General features: G+C 46.8%; 8 protein-coding genes across 8 annotated transcripts; 3 read left to right on the top strand and 5 right to left on the bottom strand.

Annotated features, from left to right (window-relative positions):
* Positions 1-335: 335 nt before the first annotated feature.
* On the top strand, positions 336-1221 carry PADG_00555 (uncharacterized protein; the record flags this gene model as incomplete). Its single annotated transcript, XM_010758095.1, has 2 exons — positions 336-570; positions 890-1221. The coding sequence occupies 2 exons, from the start codon at positions 336-338 to the stop codon at positions 1219-1221; spliced, it is 567 nt and encodes a 188-aa protein (XP_010756397.1).
* Positions 1222-2537: 1316 nt separating this feature from the next.
* PADG_00554 (GTP-binding protein rho2) lies at positions 2538-3496 on the bottom strand (the record flags this gene model as incomplete). Its single annotated transcript, XM_010757582.1, has 5 exons — positions 2538-2825; positions 2911-3102; positions 3185-3190; positions 3256-3334; positions 3417-3496. The coding sequence occupies 5 exons, from the start codon at positions 3494-3496 to the stop codon at positions 2538-2540; spliced, it is 645 nt and encodes a 214-aa protein (XP_010755884.1).
* A 1738-nt stretch (positions 3497-5234) lies between these two features.
* PADG_00553 (uncharacterized protein) lies at positions 5235-9331 on the top strand (the record flags this gene model as incomplete). The annotated part of the gene is made up of 5 exons (XM_010757581.1): positions 5235-6504; positions 6565-6815; positions 6878-8606; positions 8674-8793; positions 8847-9331. 5 exons carry the CDS (start codon positions 5235-5237, stop codon positions 9329-9331), a joined length of 3855 nt encoding a protein of 1284 aa, XP_010755883.1.
* Positions 9332-11294: 1963 nt separating this feature from the next.
* On the bottom strand, positions 11295-14378 carry PADG_00552 (retromer subunit VPS35; the record flags this gene model as incomplete). The annotated part of the gene is made up of 7 exons (XM_010758094.1): positions 11295-11618; positions 11714-12262; positions 12314-12765; positions 12831-12853; positions 12904-13417; positions 13483-14120; positions 14242-14378. The coding sequence occupies 7 exons, from the start codon at positions 14376-14378 to the stop codon at positions 11295-11297; spliced, it is 2637 nt and encodes an 878-aa protein (XP_010756396.1).
* A 1311-nt stretch (positions 14379-15689) lies between these two features.
* On the bottom strand, positions 15690-16343 carry PADG_11113 (uncharacterized protein; the record flags this gene model as incomplete). The annotated part of the gene is made up of 1 exon (XM_010758411.1): positions 15690-16343. The coding sequence occupies one exon, from the start codon at positions 16341-16343 to the stop codon at positions 15690-15692; it is 654 nt and encodes a 217-aa protein (XP_010756713.1).
* A 930-nt stretch (positions 16344-17273) lies between these two features.
* On the bottom strand, positions 17274-19675 carry PADG_00551 (uncharacterized protein; the record flags this gene model as incomplete). The annotated part of the gene is made up of 3 exons (XM_010757580.1): positions 17274-18163; positions 18221-19390; positions 19450-19675. The coding sequence occupies 3 exons, from the start codon at positions 19673-19675 to the stop codon at positions 17274-17276; spliced, it is 2286 nt and encodes a 761-aa protein (XP_010755882.1).
* Positions 19676-20147: 472 nt separating this feature from the next.
* On the top strand, positions 20148-21277 carry PADG_00550 (uncharacterized protein; the record flags this gene model as incomplete). Its single annotated transcript, XM_010758093.1, has 2 exons — positions 20148-20198; positions 20273-21277. 2 exons carry the CDS (start codon positions 20148-20150, stop codon positions 21275-21277), a joined length of 1056 nt encoding a protein of 351 aa, XP_010756395.1.
* A 326-nt stretch (positions 21278-21603) lies between these two features.
* PADG_00549 (dolichyl-phosphate beta-D-mannosyltransferase) lies at positions 21604-22511 on the bottom strand (the record flags this gene model as incomplete). The annotated part of the gene is made up of 2 exons (XM_010757579.1): positions 21604-22237; positions 22306-22511. 2 exons carry the CDS (start codon positions 22509-22511, stop codon positions 21604-21606), a joined length of 840 nt encoding a protein of 279 aa, XP_010755881.1.
* Positions 22512-22906: the final 395 nt, after the last annotated feature.

The following is a 22906-nucleotide window of genomic DNA, read 5'->3' as shown; positions in this document are numbered from 1 at the left end:
TAAAATGTGGTAAACATACCGTAACATATAAGCGCGTGTGATTCAGGTACGGCGCCTAGCGGTTAATTGGACAAATCATAATTCGCCAGTCCGCCCGCCAGGATTACCAAATTTCCTCAAAACCTTCTCGATCCTCATAAACCACCCCGACATATCAGAAGAGGCACTCTTGCTCACTTTATCTATATACCTCTGTCTTTGTGAAATGGAGTGAATTGGTTGCTATGGACCAAAAAAATAATGCTTAAAACGTATTTTTCAAAAAAAAAAGACAATAAATCCTTCTCTAACCTGCCTCTCCCAATCCCACCACCTTCGCCATATTGGAAACTACAATGAGACAAATCTCCCCCGTTCTCGCATCGCTCGCTGGCGTTTTCAAGATTCCAATTACTCGTCCGCACGCACACTTTACGTCCCCATTGTCCTCACCCCAATCGTCAGTATTGTTGTCGTCCTCGTCAAGTCGAGTGTGCGCTCAACCTCAAACATCGGCATTTTCACGGCAATTTTCCGCCGGGCCCTCTTTGTCGGCGAGAAAGGGGAAAAATGTTGTTGATAAGCGCGTTAGTAAGTACAGTTTGATGTGTATATGATGGGGGAGTTTGATTGATTGGGTCGGGCTGGCGTGGAAGGGTAGGAGAGGAAGACGTTGATATTGAATGTTACCGACTGCTCAGATGTATATACATGTCTCATGTATTAATACATGGGGGCAATGCAACGGAGACATGCAAAGGGACGCCAGCCTGGGGAAAACCTCAATATCTTCTCGCATTCGCCATCCCATCCCATCCCGACTCCTACTCCCTTCCAAGCCCAAACCAAAAAGAACACCATCCGTTAGCAGCCAGAAAGTAACTGACCCAACCCAACCCACCCCCTCCAGCTCTAATCCGCTACTTCCTCTACCACCCCCTCACCCCACGCCCTCTCCGCTTCTCCCGCAACCGCTATCTGCGCCACTGGACCATCCACCGCGCCTGGCAACTGTACTGCGCCAAGAAGCGTGAGGCACTCCATCTCGAGCTGGAACGGCAATGGAACAGCATGCGCGATGCGTGTGAGGAGCTGCGCACGGGCGTTGGCGATGAGGGAAGGTTGTTCCGTATCTCGATGAACAAAAAGGGTGTTTTCACGGATCAGATACCGATTGAGTATGGGAGGATGCAGACGGAGGGGCCGAGCAAGGAGGGATGGAATTATGATTGGAAGAGGTAGATGGTGGAGTTTATATGTTGGACATGCATTGCGGTTGAAGGATTGTATAGTACATCGATGCAGCACATGTTTCTCTTCGATCTACGGCTTGTTTTGCCTTTTACTTTCCATGTATATGCATGTGCTGCACGTTTGATTATTAGACTATTCTTCCATTTCGTTTCTCACGTTCAAGATACTGCGCTGCTCATTATATTTTATGCGGAGGTATATACACTTGGTAACAGGGACATCGGCCTGCTATTTTAGAAACAAGTTGACAAAAGCCATGCCAATTGTAGCCTTTCATCGTGTACAAAATTATACCAACGGAGCATTCCTCGTCATCAACTTCTGTCTGGGAAGTCAAATACGTATAGATATGCCTTTGCATGGGTTTTAAACAAACGGCTAGATTCATCCAGTGCTGTTAAGATTGGTGCAGTGACCTCAAGAGTCTTAGAAAATCAGAAGAAACGGTGAATTAGAATCTGGAACGAGTCAGGGGCGTATAAAATAGATGGAACAGAGTAATAATCTCGTAGGTAGACAATCATGGGGGTTGATCAGTCGCTGTCGTTCATCACCGCTAAGGATGACACGACATCTAGGTAGATAATAGGGGAGTGGGAAAACCGACATGTTCAAGGCTATAATAGATTTCCAAATAGAAAACCAGGTTGGAGATAGGATAAAGGGAAACAAGACCTGGGGGGGGGGGGGGGGAAAGAGTTTGAAGGATTGCTTACCAAGCGAAGCAATAATGAAATCAAAGCAAAGAAACGCAAAGGTATTAGTATGTTATAAGGCACACAGCCATATATTTGGGGTAGAAACTCATGCAAAGGACAACAGTTATGTTATAGAGGAATTGAAAACATGGCACGGCATACAAGAGGAATTAGTAATAGAAAAGAGAAAGTAAAGGTCTCAAGAATTCACAAGAAGTAAAGATGTGGAAAGAGGTGGGAAACCAGGAGGGCATCGATGGGGCAAAAGAATGAAGCGAACCGAAAAATTAACATCCAACAATCGAAAGTCAGCCATCGAAAAAGAAAACCCCAAGAACGCCGCGAATGCATGATAGTACTAGTTTGAGTCGAGTAGAGTACGTCGCATATAACATAGAGTGTAACTCAGTTTCCCTCTTTTCCTTTTCCACCAGACATTATTTTGCGTAAAATGATACAACCGAAATTTTCGAAAGGGTTTATGAAATGAAATATTCGCCGTGGGGCGGGTTGGGGCGGTGATGTGCGAGTAATGTTTGTTGTTTATTTTCGTTAAGCGACAGTGGGTAATAGATTGATTGGTGGACAGGATAGAGGCATATAGTCTCATAGGATAACGCAGCAAGACCCTCTGTCCTTTTCGAAAGTTAAAAGAGCTGCGCGGGTTGCAGCTTCGAAAACGTCATCGACACCTTCGCCGGTGAGGGATGAGCATTCTAAGTATTTTCTTGCCCCGACCTGGGCTGCTGTGTCGTGGCCTTCCTTCGAGGAAACAAAGCGCAGAGACTTCTTTCTCATTTCTTCAATTGCAAGGGGGTCCTCGCGCAGATCTTTCTTCAAGCCCACCAGTATGATTGGGACATCGGGGCAGCGTTCATTTGCTTCTTCAATCCACTGCGTTATATTAATATATATTAATTATGAGGTAACAACGGGGAATAGATTTGCAAGTCAAGCATGACAAGGGTGGTAAGTTTACCTTATTCCGAACGTTCTCAAGAGAATCTGGAGTATCTACCGCGAACGCAATTAGGAGAACATGGGCCTTTGAATATGCAAGTGGTCGTAAACGTTCGTAATCTTCCTGCCCAGCAGTATCCCACAGAGCGAGTTGGACTGATCGACCGTCAACGCGACAATCTGTTACGTAGTTTTCGAAAACTGTAGGAACCTTTTCGAATGCGCTATATCATTAGAAGAAGTCATGGGGTCACAATGGATCATGGATACTTTGTATCTCGGTTTACACTCACATAATGCTAAGTTTTTACAGGTTAGTTTGACTGAGGGACTCAAAATCTCAAACTGGAGGAGAAGCACTTACAGTCGGGAAATAGCCAAGAGTAAACACACTCAACAAACTTGTCTTGCCGCAAGCACCATCTCCTATTATCACCAGCTTCCTGGACGACCATTTATCGGATCAGATCAGTAAAACCAAAGATCAAAATCCCGGTCCAAAGGCCCGTAGATCGGGAATATCACCAGCTCCAAAGGTGTTTTCCATCCACATACCTTCTCATGACATTCTCCGTCTGCAGCTGCTGCAGCTGTTGTTGTGCCATGGTTTCCAGGAGTATGCATTCACCAGATCAGAAGCCAGCAAAACAACCGCAGCCAGATAGTTCTGTAATATACCTCCCCTCAGATGTCTTCGCAGTATTACTTTATGTATAACCAACTGACGAAAACGGGGCCAGGTTGGTTGGCTAAGCTGAGACGATAAAGGGTGTTTAAAATGAAAGGGAGACCGCTTAAACAGGAGGAATGATGGGGGACGAGCTGGACGCAATGGATTCGAGGGGGTTGTAAATATGCCGAGTCGATTGGGAATGGCAGAACACCAGCTGTTTCGCTTTCTTCAAAAAAGAAAAAAGGGAGGCACACGAAGCCCCGGAGTCACAGTGGAAGGAGAGTCGTTTGGCAACAAGAACAGACCAGCTGCCCGCATGCGGGAATGTAGGTCAAGGGGGGTCGAGAGACGGGGCGTGGGTGTGGGGGTGGGCTGATTGTGTCGATGAGAGACAGAGATGGTATTTATTTATTTGGGGGGGGGGGAGAAGGGGGTCAGAGAACGCGTTTCCAGATACTCAGGAGAGGTGATGGGGTGTAGTAAATAGGTATTATGGCAGTTAGCAGTTTCGTTCAAGTCGTCCAAGGCCAACGGGACAGGGGAACAGGCTGCAGACGGTAGGATTTGAACTGGAGGCCGCTGCAGGCAGGTCTTGGGGTGGTTTGGGGGAGGTTTGTGTGAAAGAAGGATATATAGGCGAAGGGAGGTATGTATGTTCCAGTCGGGAATGAGGATGCTCAGCCAGGGAGTCGGTTGTTGCGGCGAGTGGGTTGGAATTTGGGGTTGTTGTTTGGCTTGGATATTTAGCTCGCTTTCCCAAGGCAGACTGGATGAGGTGATTCGATGTTTTGGCCTCTGACGGGCGCAAACGAAAATGTTGAGCTGTAAATAGATAACCAACTTCCAAGGACTAAGGGAGGGTGAGTTTACTCTGGTGCAGGTAACAACCCGCGATATAGAACAACATATGTAAAATTGCCTAGGTATATTTTTAACCCAGTCACTCTCCCACTCCCACTCTAGTACATCTTTCAGTCTTGTTTCTTGTTGTTTGTGTTGCTTGGAGCATGATGAAATGTATGATGATATCTTCAGGTAATCAGATTACCGGTATTTAACGTATGGCTCTGGCCTCTGTACTGTATATACTGTATGGTAACGCCTGCAGGGGTCTTCCCGAAACAGGTTAGTGCTTATCGCCTATCGCGTCTAATTTAAGGTCACGTGGATTACCCTTCAAACCACCCAGACAGAATATTCCACTGAGGTTTGATGATGATGATGATGCGATGATGTTTCTGAGGTTGATGATGCCGATGATGCTGGAAGCATAGCTTCAACTCCTCCCCTTACCTGATCATTCCTGCTAGCACACACACAGGTCGATGCCGCGCCCCTGATCTCCCCTGATCCATCAGCTGCGGACTGGCCGTTTACCCCAATTCTTCACCACTTCTTCCCTCTCCCTCCTCCTTTCCTAAAGTCTCTATCCACACCCACCACCGCCCGCCTCCATCCCTCCACCTCCTCACTCTCTCCACACCCCATCCGCTCCGACGCCTCTCCCGCCGCAGTCCCCACTCCGCACCCCATCCACCCGCTGCGGACTCCGTGCCATTCGAGTCCGCCTGATCTGCACTGTGTGTACGACCTATTCTTTCCCGTCTCCCCGCCCTTTCAAAATCTCCCCCTCGGATCCATACTGACAGCCTCTTTGCTTCAATAGCGCAATGCCGTCCAACTCAAAGCGCCCTGCACCGTCGCCCGCAACCGAATCCAAACATAAACCAGCTACAATCACTTCTAAATATTCTGCCCCAAGATCGTCACCTCCAGCGGCTAACAGCAACAGCTCTGCTGTTGATGATACGATGCAAACGAGACCATCCCAGGATACTGCAGCAAACCGCAACGTTGCAAACCTCGTTGCTACAACAACCACAACCGCCACAACCACCACCGTCACTGGCGTAAACAGGAAAAAGCAGAAGAGACGGCAGAAACAGGCTGCACGATTAGCTGCTGAACAACACCTTAAAGATGGAAGTCAATCCCCAGGTGCCGCAAGCCAGAATGGTTACACCCGTAACACACACTGGGATGATCCCGATGACCACCTCCCTTTAAAGGAATATTCCTCTTCCCGTCCAAATCAAAACTACTTTGACTCGCATCTAGACGATCCAAACCACTATGACCCCGCAGAAGGCGACGATCTCTATTCAACTGATGACGAGGGTCATATTTACGCGCAACCCCACAGCCAATCCCATTCAGATAAATTCAACATGGTTCAGCATTCTGATCTAAGTATGAACAAATCCAAGAAGAAGAAAGGGAAAAGGCATCGATCGACATCCCACTTAGCCGACGGGAGCTCCACGTCACTGCCAACACCATCCGCGTCCGCGGCCCGGCCTGCCCAACCACCTCCGCTATCTAACGCTGCGCTTCGATCCGCGCATAAGATATCTAAAGATAGGATATGGAACACGTCGACCCAGGAAGAGCGGGAGAATATAAAGGAGTTTTGGCTTCAGTTGGGCGAAGAGGAGCGGAGGTCGCTAGTGAAAGTCGAAAAGGAGGCTGTTTTGCGGAAGATGAAGGAGCAGCAGAAGCATTCGTGCAGCTGCACTGTTTGTGGGAGGAAACGTACAGCCATTGAAGAAGAGTTGGAGGTCCTGTACGATGCATATTACGAAGAGCTCGAGCAGTACGCGAACCACAGCCAAAATTCTTTTGAAAATGGTGGCCCAATCGTCCCTCCCAGGCTATATCAGCCCCCGCTCCGCCCACTAGAGAGGCATTCCCACCTGTCAAATAACAAAAATCCGTCACGGGGGAGAGTCCAGGAATTGCCTGACGACGATGAGGAATTGGACGAGGATTATGACGAAGATGATGAAGAAGACGAACCTTACAGCGATGATGAGCTTGAAGAGGCTGCTCGAAATACCAGGGCCGATTTCTTCGCGTTTGGAAACAGTCTGACAGTTAAAGGTGCGCGCTTACTCAAAACATATAGCCCATATGTTGACAGTTGCAGCTAACCTTCATTAGATGGTATCCTCACTGTGGCGGATGACTTGCTTAAAAACGACGGGAAACATTTCATTGATATGATGGAACAGCTAGCTGAACGGCGGATGCAACGTGAGGAAGACACACAGTATGCCGCAGCTTCTGCTGCACATCAATCCCTACATGCTGGCCACAACCACGCACCCCCGCTCGACGAAGAAGATTATGATGATGAGGAAGAAGATGATTACGATAGTCAGGATGATGAGGAATACGAGGAGGATGAGATGGTTTGTGTTAACAACAATGGTTCGATTTTTAGTATAAAGCTAATCCGTCCCCAAAAACGCAGGATGCGATGACCGAAGAGCAACGTATGGAGGAAGGAAGACGAATGTTTCAAATATTTGCTGCTCGAATGTTTGAACAGCGTGTTCTAACCGCATATCGAGAAAAGGTCGCCCACGAACGGCAAATGAAGCTTATTGAGGAGTTAGAAGAAGAAAATAGGCTTGATGTGCAACGGGAGGCAAAGAAAGCTAGGGAAGCTCAGAAGAGAAAGGATAAGAAGAGACAGCAGAAACAGGCAAAGGAAGAGGAAAAGGCAAGAAAGGAGGCTGAGAAGGCCGCTGAAGCTGCTGCTGCGAAAGCTCTCGAGGAGAAAAAGCTGGAAGAGCAACGGCGAAAGAAAGAGGAGCAGAGAAAGAAGAGAGAGGCGGAGAAAAAGGCCCAGGAAGAGGAACGTCTCCGAAAGGAAGCTGAAAAGCAGAAACGTCTTCAGGAGGAACGTGAACGCCAGGCTGAGTTAGAACGGAAGCAGCGAGAGCAAAAGGAACGGGAGAAGAGGAAACGGGAGGAAGCAAAGAAGAAAGAGCGGGAAGAGCGGGAAGCAAAAGAACGCGAACTTCGAGAGAAGAAGATGAAGGAGGAAAAGGAACGCAAGGCTCGGGAAGAACAAGCCAAGCGTGAGAAAGAGGCTGCGCTCAAGGCTGAACGTGAGGCAAGGGAGAAAGAGCGGGTTAAACGCGAAGAACAAGCTGCCCAGGCTGCTCAGGCCGCAACCACTCAAGCTGCCAAACGGATGTCCCAAACAGGGCCAACGCATCTCCCTCCGGGACTTCAGCATCCACAGGGCCCTTCAGGGCTGCAGTCGCCACATTTCCAGGTTGCGACACCAGTCGTACCGAAAGCTCCAACTCCTGTTCGTCCACGTCAAGCATCTCAACAAGGATCCCATGCCTCTTCTCCTAGATCTCAACCCGCCGGGACTGATACTTCCCAGTCCATTTCTCCTGGAAATGCTAGTGCACCGCACTCATCAGGCGGCTCAAGTTCGGTTTCAACAAAGTCCCATGTCCCGACCCCGATGCTCCATCACCCTCAACCGTCTGCTCCCATGTCACCGTTGGGCGGAGTAGGTCGTAGCCCGCATTCTATGGGGTTCAGCTCAATGCCTGCATTAAATGGAATACCATCCAACATCGCCGGATTGCCAGGAATTACGTCCCGTCTTCCCTTGGGCCATGAAATTCCAATGTATCCAAACCAACAAGCTCCCCTGGGTGCGCAGTTCAGAGGCTTTCCATCTCCAGATGGCATACCAATGGCTCCAGGAATAAATGGTGCGAGACCGATGATCCCTGGTCGCGGGTTTCCTCTAGAAACTGGCCACGGGTTGCCATTCCCTCCAACAGGACCTGGGCCGATCTCCTCTCCGCAGCAACCTCAGATACCTCGGGAAACAGGACGAGGTCAGACACACTCAAGACAAGCATCAGCATCCTTCGAGAGAAATCCACTAGAAGCTCAACCCCAGAATCAGCCCATATCTCGACCCGCTCCGATTCAGCGCCCCTCGAGTACTGCCCCTCATGATACCCCACGAGACCAATTGAAACCGGGAGAGTCAGAGATTGACAATTTGAGCGCACAGCTTGGCAGCAGTGCGCTTCTTGATGATACCGATGTGCCTTTAACCTCCAGCCTGTCTCAACCTATCCCCACAGGCGGTCTTTCCAGTGCTCCAGGAGCCGGGAGGATGGGATTTGGAACGTCTCCATTATTTTCAGAACCCCTTGGAGGTAAGCTCATCCTTTACTGCCATTATAAACTTAATCCAGTTTGACATAAACTAACAATTCCGTTTAGCCAAGCACCCGAATTTACCCCTTGGCGCTGCAGGCTCAGGGAATACTTGGGGACCACAAGTGCCTTTTGGGGCTCCCGGATTCCCTGCAGCATCCTCGTGGGGTTCGGTTCCGGCAACAGGTTGGTCTCCCTTGACGTTGAATCATAAATCTATCTTACTAACTTTTTCATAGGATCCGGGTGGTCAAATAATGCCTTCGGCATCATTGGAGGGACTCGCCCGCACACCTCGCGGCCAGTTACGATTCGTTTATTGGTAGCACAGGCTTGCAAGCAGCTCAACGCAACGAGTCCAACGAAAGGAAACTCTGGCTTCCACAATGTGAACCATGTCCTGCGACAAGTTGAGCAATTGAATCCTCCAACGGAGCCTCCAATCACTCTCGACGAGCTGTTGGATATCTGCGACACAGAAGGCAACCCGCAAAACGGCGGGGGTTCATTCGCGATCAAAAACGAAGGACCCCGTGTTACATTCGTTAAATTTGAGCCTGATAACAACAGCATGTCATCTGCTCCTAGGGGTAGTATTGCTCCAGGGGATATCGGCAGTCCTATCCCAAGCAGCACCATTCTGGCGCTTGGCGGAATTGGCACAGCAGGGGTCTCAAGACAATTTCCCGCTACTTCAAATATGTCTCCTCCAACCGGATTCTGAAGTCTGCGTCTTCTCCGTATTCGCTTTCCAGAATTCGCCCTAGGGTTGAGCTCCTGTATAGTCCTTGTGCAAGTCGCGTAGATGCTATCTGTATTGAAATGGTCAACTTGTTATTACTATGCTCTTCTTGCCCATCTCTAGCTGCGTCAAGCACTCTCCCATTCACTCTCGCAGAATGTCTGTATGTTATCATACGTTGTACAAGCGATTAACGTCTTCCCCCGCTCTCCATTCTCAACCACGAAACCTCAGGCAGTCATATTCCTCTCCCCCCATATCCATCAACCAGCCATTCCCAGTGTCGATATCATCAATCATCGATTCATCCAATCCTCTTCATTCTTGCCCTACTATAATTAATCATAGTTCCACTTGCTTGTTCTATTCCTCTCTTTTCAGTTTTCTCAGTCTAACGATCAGTTCTTTTCTCTTTGTTTTCTCTGTTTGCTTTTCTTTTCTTTTCTTTTTCTTTTTTATTTTCCTTTCCTAAGTGTCGCTGCCTGAGGTACGGCTTTTCAGGTACTGTCCTCGCAGCCAGAAAGTCACAATATTCAGGCAGGCAGGCGGGCAGGGTTTGTTATGGCAGCCGGCAAGCTGTTAGGGTAGTCAACTTTTGTTCCTTAATATTTATTTTTTTCTTCCTGTTTTGTTTTTGTTTTGTTTGAACTTGTTTGTTTGTCACTTTTGATGAAACTTGTGACAGACTATGGGGGTTTTTTCAGAATTGAAATTCATTATGCTTCTTTATCAGAAGTCTATCAGTGATTCTACTTGGTTTCCCTTTATTTCATTTTCCGCAAGTGACAAAATTAACTGCAAAATCAGAAGGTCTCTCCCTACTTCCTACTCAATAATCATCTGAGGCACCCTTTTTACATGCCCAGATACTTGATGATATAGCAGCTAGATGGTATGTTATAGATTGTCAAAGAGGCTCTTTTATATCATTCCTCAGCCTTCCATAGATGGTTGGCAGTCAGTCCCTCCCAGCGCTTTTATGTTTCCATTCCCAACGACAAATGGCGGAAAACCAACTACATAGCTACACAACATACTCAGGTTGGTCCGTAGAGGCCCTTGGACATCCGGCAAGTTGCGTATTAGCTACCTCGAATTTGGAGGGGGCCTACCATATCCATAACTGCAATCCCTTACTGTTCAGCTCCAGGGAATGAATTCCCTATAAATAGTACCTAAGAAGCCAGCTACGGGAAGTTGGAAAGCATGTGACTTCTAGACGGCTTCTGGTTCAAAGATTCATAATACTTGACAGTTAATTGTGGGAGGCATAATAGGAAATTGATGACACATAGGTTGAAAGGTGCTTACACGATAGGAGGTGGGTTTAACATATTTTCTTAAAATATTGAAAGGTAGATTGATGAGTGGTGAGTGGAGAATAGCGTAGCAACAACAGCAGAACTCATGTCCTTAGGACGATATACAACCCACCACGTTAGGCCTTTTAAAAAGAACAATTCGCTCTTAGGCTAACAATGTTGTTTCATTGTGTTGGGTGACGTATCGTTATATTTTCGTCGATTGTGGAAAAGAATTATCCCCGCTCTCTACATAAAAATAGATAGGGTATTTAGGTTGGAAATACATGGAATTAAGGTGAATAAACCTAAGTAGGTCGGTGATGAGGGCAGGGAAGTATATACGAGTAACAAAATAGTGACTAGTAATGAAAGGTTGGTAGCGTACAAACTCCCCTTGACTAAATAATACGAGATGGTAAATAGACAATTCTTGTTTTTGACATGCACCCAAGGGTAGAACGAGACCATGATAAAGATAAAAACAGACCAAAAAGAGAGAACAGTAGAGAAAAGTAGAATTAAGTCCCCAGATCTGTAGTTCATCATCTATTTCATGTACAGGAAAGCCACATCGAACAGGAATCAGAGCGAAGCGAAAAGAAGAAGCAACAAGACAGAAACAGCCAGACTCTATAAAAATTTTATATCCTTGGCTCGGTCACTACACCCTCATAATCGCGGGACTTGATATAATCCAACGTGCGCTGGAAATGGCGCTTTGGGTTATCAAGGCTGGAGTTTGGCACTCCATCGTTCTGACTTGTCTGCAGGTTCGATTGGATAAGTTCAATTAGCCCGTTCAGGTATCTAGTTGTTACAGTCTCATTCCCTTGGTCAAAGTAGTATACATAGCGGTTGAGGATTTCGACAAAAAGCTCCACAGACACAGCTGTGTCCATACACGCGTCCGCTACGCGCAGAGCTCTTTGGAGGCATTCAAGGACCCGCTTGCCATCGCGATATAGCTATGAAAGTAATGTAGTAGGTTAATTTATCATGCATAAACTATTTGATAAGAGATATCAAAGATATGTGGTGCATTAGAGATATTAGTGCTTACATATTTCGTCTCCTCTTCGCCTTTCTGCTGGTTGTCAACGGCCCACCAAAGATGACTTGCAAGATACACGGCGCGGCACTGATCCGGCTTCTTCAGAAGCTTGCTACCATGCAGCGCAGCCTTGGTAATTAGGGTATCGTAATTTTCTTTTCCAAATCCTCTTGTGCCGTGCAGTGCGCTCGCAAGGATGCATACGGCTTGGAACTGTGCTCGTGAATCACTTATTGAATCCTCATATATAGTAAATGCTTGTGCGAAAAATTCATAGCTGAATTCCTCGAAGCCAGTCTGGTCGGCCACCTGGCCACAAAGAACGAAGAGAGGAAGAGACAGCTCAGCGCTGCCGGGATTTACTCTTTGGTATAGATTGCTGATGCACTGGTGCATGAATCGGTAGAGTGTTGAGGATTGTGCTTGCCAGTTGTCATCATAATGTTCACGCGATTTATATTTTCGGGCCAGCTTCAGTGAAGACGTAATTATAGCAGGTGTGGTGAATCGGATACGTTCGTTTCCTTCCGAATAGGCCTTGCAGGCCGCTTGCAAAAGCTATTTCATCGTTAACACGGAGAACATATTAAGCATAGCTGCGACACTCACCTTAAGCTGGGTGTCGTTGTCTGGGCCTTGGATGAAATGGATTATCCGTGCAAGCCATCCTTGTTCCTCAATTGTCTCTTCTGTCTCTCCTGCACGCCGTTGTGACTGAATGCCTGGATAGCCCACCGGCTGCTGCATACCTTCTTTTATTAGGACCTTCAAAATCTGTAACACGCCCTCAAGATGCTCTGATGTTGAGATTATTGTTCTGTTTCTTAAAATCCCTCGAGCAATTTCACCGGCAACAGCTCTTCGCGTGGAGTATGATTGGGCAGTGAAAAGGGGGATATAGTTTGGGAGCGAAAGCGCAGTGAAAATTGAAACATATGAACGGATTGGCGCGAGGAGTAGATTTAACAGATTCGACTGCGCAGGAACGGAGTGTAGGTCAGCTGTATCGGCATGCTCCATTGTCTTCTTTGTGGCATATTCGAGAACTTGATCGACATATTCTACAAGATTTGTTAATAAGAAAATCTGGACGACAAGTTTTGGGCGGGCAACAGTGTCTCCGTACCTAATCGCTCGGGGTAAATACTCCTGTCTCTTGTTAGTTGACGCCAAAATCGCGAGCGGAAAGTGAAACTTACAGTGCAAGGCTCACTAAAGATACCAATAAGGCTATCGTGTCGTGGATCGGGATGTTTCTCGTTTTGACCAAGTTAACAACTTGCTCGTAGAATATTTCATAGAGTTTGAAATCGGTGTTAAATTTTGATTTCGGATTCTCTTCGCTTTCGCCATTAGGGACCGGTGCAGCTTCCTGCTCGGCATTTTCTGTGGCATCTTCTTCCTTATTGGGCTCTCCTTCTGCGCTCTTTGTATCTTCTTCAAAATCCACTCTATCCGCACCGGATCTCGCTTCAGTTTCTTTAGCCAGTCGCAATTTTTCCAGTAGTCTGACAGTTGCTTCCTCCTCCGCTTTTTGCTTGCCTTCTGGTGTATCATTGCTGTCTGTATCCCGTGCCGCGTAAGCAGATAATCGGTCCATAAGGCCTATGACAATTTTCTTCATATCAACATGCGCGTTAAGCCTAGATATAGCGGACAGCAAGAGGTCAAGAGTATGTAGGTGGTATTCATCAGGGAAGACCTTAGTCATTACTATTGTCGTTTCTAAAATCAGACATCCAATTTTTCCAATGAGGGGTAAAGAGTGCAATACCTACCTTCCAGCAAATACTCTTGCGCCAATACATCTCGGCATTGGACGACTTGCTCCAGAAGAGGCTGTAGTATTACAGATTGATATGTCTCCAAATCCACCAGCTGGCTCAATCGCACTAAGTTACTTCCAACCAGTAGTTCCAACTCCTTCCTCTCCTGCATTCTGAGCTCCCTTTCCCTCGAATGTCCTTGATGTTGCAGCCTAACCCAGAGTTTATTCATCTCGACAAAATTGGTAAGTATAAAACTAATTGAATCCTGTAGATTACCCTGCGGGCCGTCTCCAGAGCCAGTGGGTAGATGGTCCTTCGCTTGGCCAGACAAATAATATCTCAGGAATAAACCGCGAATGGGATGTTGAACGCCCCTACTCATTTCCATCATATCCTTCATGATCTCTTTTACCGGCGCATCTTCAATGCCCATATACACAGTTCCGACAGTGATCATAAGATACAGGCGCGGGATGATATTTCCAGCGTATTGCACCAGTTCGTATAAATCGGCGAGATGATTGACCGGATGGCTTTCCTTGAGGTAGACGGAAAGGTGGCGGAGGGCGTCATGAACAGCCATGTACAGCTCGTAGTACTGTTTTGGACCAAGGCTAGGCGTACGGAGTTCTGAAACTAACGTCGACCTGGTATTGGGGTGGGGGTAATTTGTTAGCAGCGACATTCTCATATTGGGGTAACTGTCAACGCCGATTGAACAAGCGGGCGCTGTTCCGCTATGCTTCGTTCCTTCGTCCCTCCACATACCCGCATTTCAGTGCGTCCATCAGCTTTCCAGGAGTCTCAAGACATCTTCGCATCATATGCGACTGCTGTCGAACGACCCCAAGGGCATCTTCGAGCAAGCGGCTTTGTTCCTCTGAGATGTTAGGCGGGCTGGCCATTGATAGCAGCAGCGGGACCAATGGGTCCGAAGTTGTTTAAGTCAAGCTTGAGAACGTAAACGAGGCGACAATAGTAAAACTTGACTGTGGGCTTGCAGATGCAGACCCAATGCTCACTCACATCAAAGAGTTCCCGGGGAGACTGATGATGTTGTGCTTGTTGTTGTCTTGTCTAGCCGGAGTTGTATGGGAATTCGTTTGTCTGGCGTTGGTTTGGCGTTGGCGTTGGCATTGGCTCTGGCTTGAGTTTTATGGATGTTTGTTATTCCGGAAAGAGACCCAACCCAGCGCCAGTTGGAACCTCATACATTAACCACGCTTCAGGGTCATTCAAAGCCCATCAGAATTACATATTTCTTCGATTGCTGTTGCACATGGCGTTGGGAGGCTATGCCGCATAATGCTCTTCTAGTTGTCATTTTAGCTATTTAGATAAAAAGGCTCTAATCATAGCTATCTACTCTGGTCAGATGCGGAGTCCCCGCAGTTCGATGCAACGATGCGGCATTAGCTATCTAATATCCAGCAGGATACATGAAAATCCTATGAAAAGCGTGAGATAGGATATCTCATTACCGGGTTGGTCCAGGCCTCTTTGGCTCCAACCGAGCTCACCCAGTCTCCTGTCGTTAGATATAGCGGTTCCGTCGGTAGCAAATCGATGTATATGGACGGTATGCTAAACCAGTGGACAAGGTTTCTCCTTAAGTCCTCAGACAGGAAGATCACAACAAATGTATGAGTTCCGCAGAAGCCCTCAATGGCTAGCTGTGGTGCCCTGCGATTACTGGGACATAGATTAGTGACAGAGTCTGTAGACTTGTTCAGAAAGCTGTCTTTAAATATTTCAATAGGCATTTTAATTCTGTGAAGAAGCTTATCTTAATATCATTATCTATAAATTCATCTCATTACATTCGTTTCATTAAAATAAAAGAAATAGAATGGAGCAAACACATAATACTTCAACTCCATCTCTTTTCATACATGCATACATTCCAATCATATAAGCCATATAATATATTCTATAACACGCTCACAATGCCTCCCGTGATTGCTTTTTCAGTTTCTATGGAGCCCGAAAAGTCTCATGCACCGATAAATGCCCGTCTCTACCTTAGTCACTCATATAGAGAGAGCATAGGGAGAAAATAGGAGAAAGGGGGAGAAAAATTTTGAGAGGAAAAGACCTGGTAAAACGTGGAAATTAAACCCTTCAGTCGAGGCTGTGCATCTCGCGCTTAGCCACGTAGTCGAAATTTCGTCCGTTGTTAAAATAGATCGTAATACATTTCAGTTCATTTTCGAATTTCACCTGAGAAACCTAGGGTTTGCAGTCGGCTGGTTATACGTTCCGGTCTTCGAGATGTGTACCGGCAATGGCATTAGCGATGCCGTGGGGTAGGAAATTGGGACCGCAATTTGCGATGAGTGCAAGGCCAGCCCAGCCGTTGGCCCTGGCTTGTGGTAAGGGTATGGCGGAGGTGGGTATGAAGACAAGGCCGCATAAAAAACGTTGGTCGAAGTTGGGGATGAACATGCGGAGGACGTTGACAGATGTAGAGGTGATGTGGTGACGGTAGGAGTTGCAAGGTACGGTGTTTCACTTGGTGAGCTGACGGTGGGTATGGGGGATTGGGACATAAGATGTAGAGCTGATGCCGTGATGGTAGGAGCCGCTAGGTACGGTGTTTCGCTTGACGGGCTCATACTGGGTGTGAGCGAAAGGGAAGGGGACACAGTTACTGTGATTGTGGAAAAGACAGTTTCCGTAATTCCAAGGGGCGTCGTGACCGGGTTTGCTGGTTCTGTTGTCGTTGTAGGTTTTGGGTCTCCATTAACGGGGACGACTGAGTATCGAGCTCTTCGGGCGATCTCTCGCTGTGGTTTGGGAGACAGTGGGAGCGAAGTCGTCAACGTAGACAACATCGCCATGAACAATGTTGTTAACATGTACAGCCTCATGGCAAATGGAACTGTAGCCAACCTTGAAGGCACTGAAGAATCTGCTGAATTAAAAGATGAAATACCCTAGATTCAATTGTAATGTTGTCAACAGAAGAGAACTGATACGGGTGGAATGGAGCTAAATAAGTGAAGATCGAGGTCGCAGAGAAGAGCAGAGAGAATAAACGCGTCATAAAAAAGAAAAGAAAAGAAAAGAAAAACAAAATAAAAATTAGTATGATTATTGTTCCATTGCCAAATTGCAGAGGTTGGTTAGATCCACTCCTGGTTATCTTGTATGGAGATGGGTGGTTGGGAATTCCCAGCCCCCCCAATTTTGCTCATAATATCTGAGAGAATACACACTGTCACGGTTAATAAAGATGAGCATTCCCACATCAATAAAAGTAAAATCAACAACCTAATTCTGGTTAGAATTTTAGCTGAAGAAATGTTGCATGAAACCGTGGGAATAGCGTATATACTGTTGTTGCGACAGAAGAGAGAGAGAATAAAAGAAATGTCCGGATGGATGTGAGATGTTTACATAATCAGAGGCAATGGTTGCCAAGACACCAAGACAAGCCTAGAAAACTCGTGACTTGAGAGTCGACGACCATTTAGCGTGGAAACCGTACTCGATCCTTGGATCGGACTACAGGATGCTACGTATATATTCAGGAAAGGAATGGAACACTCAAGAAAAGCTGTGATATCGCTCTATAATTGACCTTATCTGATATTATAGCGGTTCTGTGCTGTTAGGAGCTATGGGACAAGCTGAACAACCTTCTCTGATTAGTTACTTTGTTCCGTTATTTGTGAAAAGTACTGATATTCATGCAGAGCAGCTACTCCGTATTTGGCAGGGAATTGAAATTATGTAGGTGTATTTTATGCGACAGAGTAAACATCTTCAATATCTCCTCCAAAGTGGGCAGAAGAATTCTATCGGAGAGTTACATCCTCAACCCGGAGTAGCCCACAACCCATCCCAGCACATGCCCAACCCGCACACTCATTATTCGGGTTCCAAGCAAGTCCGGTAATCGCAGTCCCTTCTTCAAAAATCGACACCGGAAGGTTTCCATTGACAATCCTCCTATCTCCTGTCAGCTTTCTGATCAACTTCGGTATCTCCGCTTTAAACCCGTCGTAGAATTTGCTGACCCCGGGACCAACCAAAGCGCCCTTCTGTTCAGCGCCGCTTTCCACAGTTTTGTCGGGGACCCATTCATGGGTAAACCATGTCTGTTGCCAGTGCTTTTCCTTTGGATTCATCACCCTACGAAGAGGATTTGTGACCGAAACAGTGCCGCTGACATTGCCGGCCAGAAAGGATGGATGGCATAAATTCCCCGAGGCAATTGCGGATACCAAGTCGTAGGTTTGCAATATAGAGGATGTGGAGAAGAACCGTCGGAGTGGCTGAATACGAACAAATTCCGTGTCATCAGAACATATGTACGTTCGCAACAACGGTGAATAGGATACTTCATACGAGCCCAGCCGTGAACGCGAAGCCTCTGTAACGTCGGCTCTGGGATCCAGGAGGGAAAATAGTTTGGTTTTACCGTCCATGCCAGTCGTAACAATCATATGCGGATATGTTGGGTATGACGAGGTGATGTTGAGTATGTAGGAACTATGAACTGGAATGTACATATACGGTAGTGGAGTTGCCTCTGGTTCGTTGACATTGGATGGCGATGACAAGTTCCACACTCCGACAAAGCCATTTGCTGTACCAACAGCGAGGTCACTTGGGGAAAGCCAGCAGAAACAGGTGCAAAGCGTAAATGGTGGTTTGGACACAAAAGCTGGAACGTGGACGTGGACTTTGGTAAAAGAGTTAGCTTTTGATTATCTCGATTAAAACAGCAGTGTTTACGAACCATATTCTGCCTCGCTGGCAGTCTTGTTCAACTGGACATCTAAAACCTTAACAGTTCCATCCCCCCAGATCCCCGCCAAAAGTCCAATATTGACCTTTTCATCAGTTTCGTCTTCCTCTCTTTTTTCACGGCCCATTGGACACCAGGATAAGCGCCTCACATCACCATTATCAGTACATATTACTTGTCGTAGACGCGGCTTAACAGTCATGTCAAGTTGACGAACATCATCTTCTTCCTTTGTAGATTCAAACGACCAAATTTGTATAGCAGACGGATATGGCGCGGACGGTGTAAACGCCGGGGCTCCTTGTGAAGAAGTTCCATCTATCAATTGCTTTTGTAAATCTGATATTGGAACAGCTATCGCAAGATATTGCGAAGTACCTGAACAGTTTGGAGCCCATGATAGACACTGAATCTTGTTCCCTAAGTTGAGAATCCATCCTTCACGGTTTCTCCGCGGCCTACGCGTAGAAGCATTTTCTATCCGTGACATCTGTTCCGCTTCGAGTGGTGGAGACCCATGAGTATCCGGCATTTCAGGAGATTGTCTATCACCTTTTTTCGAGAGTCCTGCCCTCTTACCCTTTGGCCTGATTTCGCTCCATGCTTCTCCAAAGTCAAGCGATTCGCCCACACCCACTTCAAAAACTTTCTGGGACGATGCAGGCCCCATTAGCACAGTGTGTTTCTTTGCATTTGCTCTAGGCAAATACTTTTTACCCTCTTCTGCTGTGAGGGTCCCTGTTCGCTGTCTCTTTTTAAACCGACCACCGGTATTTTCATCATAATACCAATCCCAGCCAGTTGTCGCCTCCTTACGAAACAAGTCTCCATTCACACCAAAGGCAGCTCCAATTTCATCAGTGGACATGTTGAACGCCCCTCGTAAGGTCTCCCTACTGGGAAATGTCACATCTCGTCCTTTAGTCCACCGAACCCTGGCGTACACCATGGGCAGCAGGTCTTCATCGCTAGCCCCGAAAGTTAATTTCAAGTACGTGACTTTAGCACCATGTGCTGACGACTTGTAGATGCCTCTTGAATGGGTAGCCAAAGCATCTTGCTCATCAACACGCCCGATAGGTATGGAGCGAGCCTTTGGCGGCTTATCTTCCTTAATATCAGAGTCTAAAGCAGAGATTAAGTCATCTTCTTCGGCCAAGCCTGTTCAACAAGTGAATAAAAAATTTCCCATACGAATCGATTATTAGGACATACTTTACCTTCGACATAATTATCACCATTTTCTTCGTATTCATCATCGTCATCCTTTCGACGCTTTTCCCGTCGTGTATCTTCAAATGGCTCAGATGCTTCATCCTCTTCGTCACTAAACCGCTCACCTTGCGACGATCCAATCTCAAGCCCCGCAACTTCGGAAACATCCGTCACATATCTAGGAACCGCAGTGCGGCGGCACCTAGATCTTCTGGTTGGCGACGAAGCCATAATATACCGAAACAGTTAGTTGTGTTACGTAGTCAAATTCAATACACATCCAATATAAATATCCGAGGAGCTGACGTGAGGGACTCCTCAACCACCAATAACTTGAAGTTTCCACGTTATCATTAACGGCAGCACATATCTTCTAGACAGGAGCACATCGTTTGATCTGTTGATAAACAGTGGAAGACTTCAAACGAGTGGCGTTGGATGTTCTTTATAGGGTTCGCGATAAATAGGAGATGGTGCAGGTTAACTAGTGCCGAAGGTTTCACCCAACCTCACCCAGAAAACACTCAGCCCTTGTCTCCATCAACGCTCAATTAAATATTCGACCTACCCCAATTCAATTTTTAACAAGACGTGACTATTTTAAAATGGACACAATATTGTATCAAACATGAGATAATTATAAACGTTATTTTAACTATTGCACTACGATTGTCTGCAAAGCCTTGCACACTTTATTTCCGAAATGGCGAATGAATTCGAAGCGGGTCTGCAGCCAGGCATCCTGCACAATTATGTATGAAATCCGCCCCCAGAGGTAGCCATCACTTATATCTCATAGTAATTGAACTGATTAGAGAACACTGCCAGACTCCAGGACTCACAGCTTTTGAATATGTGTCCAGGCTAGACGCTGGAGACCACAAACCCCACAGCCTGCTATTTATTGGCGGCTTAGGTGACGGATTCTTCACGGTACCGTACCTCAGTGATATCTTCGCGGGTCTTCAATCTGGAAGCTGGTCTGTGTTTTCGGTACTTCTTTCCTCATCATATGGCGGATGGGGGATGGGTAGTCTAGACAATGACGTCGAGGAGATAGGTAAATGTGTCGACTATGTGAAAGCATACAAATCCTCCAAAAAGTCCGATCAAGCTACGGCGCATGGCCCGGGCAAAATTGTGATTATGGGTCATTCCACTGGAAGCCAGGATGTGCTTCATTATCTCTATTCCCGTAATCCAGGTCCCCAAGCTTCAAAGCCGCGGCCTGCTGTGGACGGTGCTATAATGCAAGCCCCTGTTTCCGACAGAGAAGTGATCCTCAACGCACTGCAATCAGGAAACGAGCAAGGATCCCCGGAGGAACTAAAGAGAATCTACGATGACCTTGTTGCCGTGGCGAAAAACCAAGGCACAGTGGAGGACAGGGATACTCTCTTACCCCTCTGGAAGCTTGAGAAGATGGGATTCCACAATACCGCCATCTCTGCTAAAAGATTTCTGAGTTTGGCAAGTCCTGATAGCCCTGAAGCTCCCTGGGAGGATGATCTATTTAGTTCCGATCTTACGGATGCTAGACTTGAAGAGACTTTCGGGATGGTCTCTACTCGTGGTCTACTGAATAAATCGTTACTTGTTTTACCAGGGGGCGCCGATGAATATGAAGCCCCTTGGCTTGATAAAGAAAAACAATTGCAGAGGTGGAAAGCAGCAATTACAAAGGGTTCATCCAATCCTCATATTTGGGATCCGAGTAGTGGTATAATTGCCGGAGCTACTCATTCGCCGAGTGGACCCGCTCAAGCTCCGCAACGGGAAGAACTGGTTGCGAGGGTCAAAGCTTTTCTACGAAATATTGAAATGGAGAATTGATATTTACCATATTGTTATTACGTTACTTATTGGCTTGACTGGAATAGCTACCATATTGATAATCGCTTTGAAACTGCGATATGGTAATGGCATGCTAGGAACGGTATTAAATATGCAACAGTAGAATTATAGAATGGGTATTATTTACAAGCAGACGAAGCCATGGTTATAAAATATTTTTGCAGAGCCTCCTGAGAAAACTAGGACACCATTTGACTTTTGGCAACATACAGTCATCCGCTCCCACGTTAATTTGCCAGGCGGAGATACAAATTCAACACATAATGGAACAAGAGAGGGAGAAGTAGGAAAATGAAAGAATTTCGCTAAACCTTCAGCCACAGTGTAAAAACTCCTTTCAGGTACTCCACGATTTCATCACCACCAAGTTTGCTCTCGCCGTAAAGACGGTCAACAAACGTAATCGGGCATTCCTCGACTTTGAATCCCATGGCCTTTGCTCGAACCATCATTTCCATCTGGAAGGTATATCCTTTGCTCTCCGTGCTCTTAATAACCTTTTCGAGAACAGGTTTCTTGTACAATCGGAAGCTTCCCGTCAGATCGCTGACCCCGGGCATCAACATCATGTCGGCAATCAAGTTTGCGCCACGTGAAGTGAGCTTGCGGACCAAATCCCAGCCGTAGACTCCACCACGCAGGTTCCCGCGGGAAGCATATCTAGTTCCAGTGACAATGTCGCAGCTTGTTTCCTTTTGGATTTTTATCATTTCGGGAATAAACTTTGGGTGGTGGCTGAAATCGGCGTCCATGATAATTACGAAGTTGCCTGTCGTGAATTTCAGGCCGTGGACATAAGCGGTTCCAAGACCAAGCTTTCCTTCACGGGGCTTCAGAATGATGTGCTGCGGGCCCCAGAGTGATTGGAGCTGTTTTGCAACTTCAAGTGTTCCATCCGGAGACCCATCGTCCACTATAATTACCTCCCAATCTAGGTTACTAGAAATGATTGCAAGCCAAACTTAGCTTCAATCTAGACATTGGCAAACCAAAGGGGGGATTCATACTTTTCTCTAAATGTTTTCTCGAGCAGCCAGCAGATTATTGGCAGATTCCTGCGCTCATTGTAGGTGGGTAGAATAACGGAGTACTTGTTTTGTGAAGTCATTTTGTTGTTTTGAACCACAGAACAGGGGGGATTGAAGAATTGGGAGACGGAATTCTGTTCCACGACTTGGAGGGTTGGGCGGTACCGTGGGCCACGGATGGGCATGCGGAGCTCTGTTATTCACAAGCTGGACGGCGGCGACATCGGTCAATGAACCGTGGCAATTGACAGCGGATTTTGTTGTTATTGGCGATTGCAGCAGCAACGTCAACAGTTCGATGTTGCTGAGGACTCGGATGTTATCTTATTTCCGGGCAGGGACAGGGGCCGGTCCGTGCGTCGGAAGGGTTAACTCACCGCCCGGCAGAATTGCGGTGCCCAACCAATTGCCATTACGCTTTGTGTGTGTTGTGCCTGGAACGGAACATTTCAGATGTTGCTGGCTCTGGAGGGGTGATATATATATTATCCCAGACCTTCTTGAAGTTGGCAGAGAAGACGAAAATATTGGTGTTGTTTACGTGGAGACTTATTGAGATTCAATAGCGTTTGCTGAAAAC

This window comes from Paracoccidioides brasiliensis (genome assembly GCF_000150735.1).
Source record: "Paracoccidioides brasiliensis Pb18 unplaced genomic scaffold supercont2.1, whole genome shotgun sequence".
NCBI classification, from domain to species: Eukaryota; Fungi; Ascomycota; class Eurotiomycetes; order Onygenales; family Ajellomycetaceae; genus Paracoccidioides; species Paracoccidioides brasiliensis.
The sequence above is the reverse complement of the archived record's forward strand: the minus strand, read 5'-3'. Positions and strand labels throughout refer to the sequence as shown.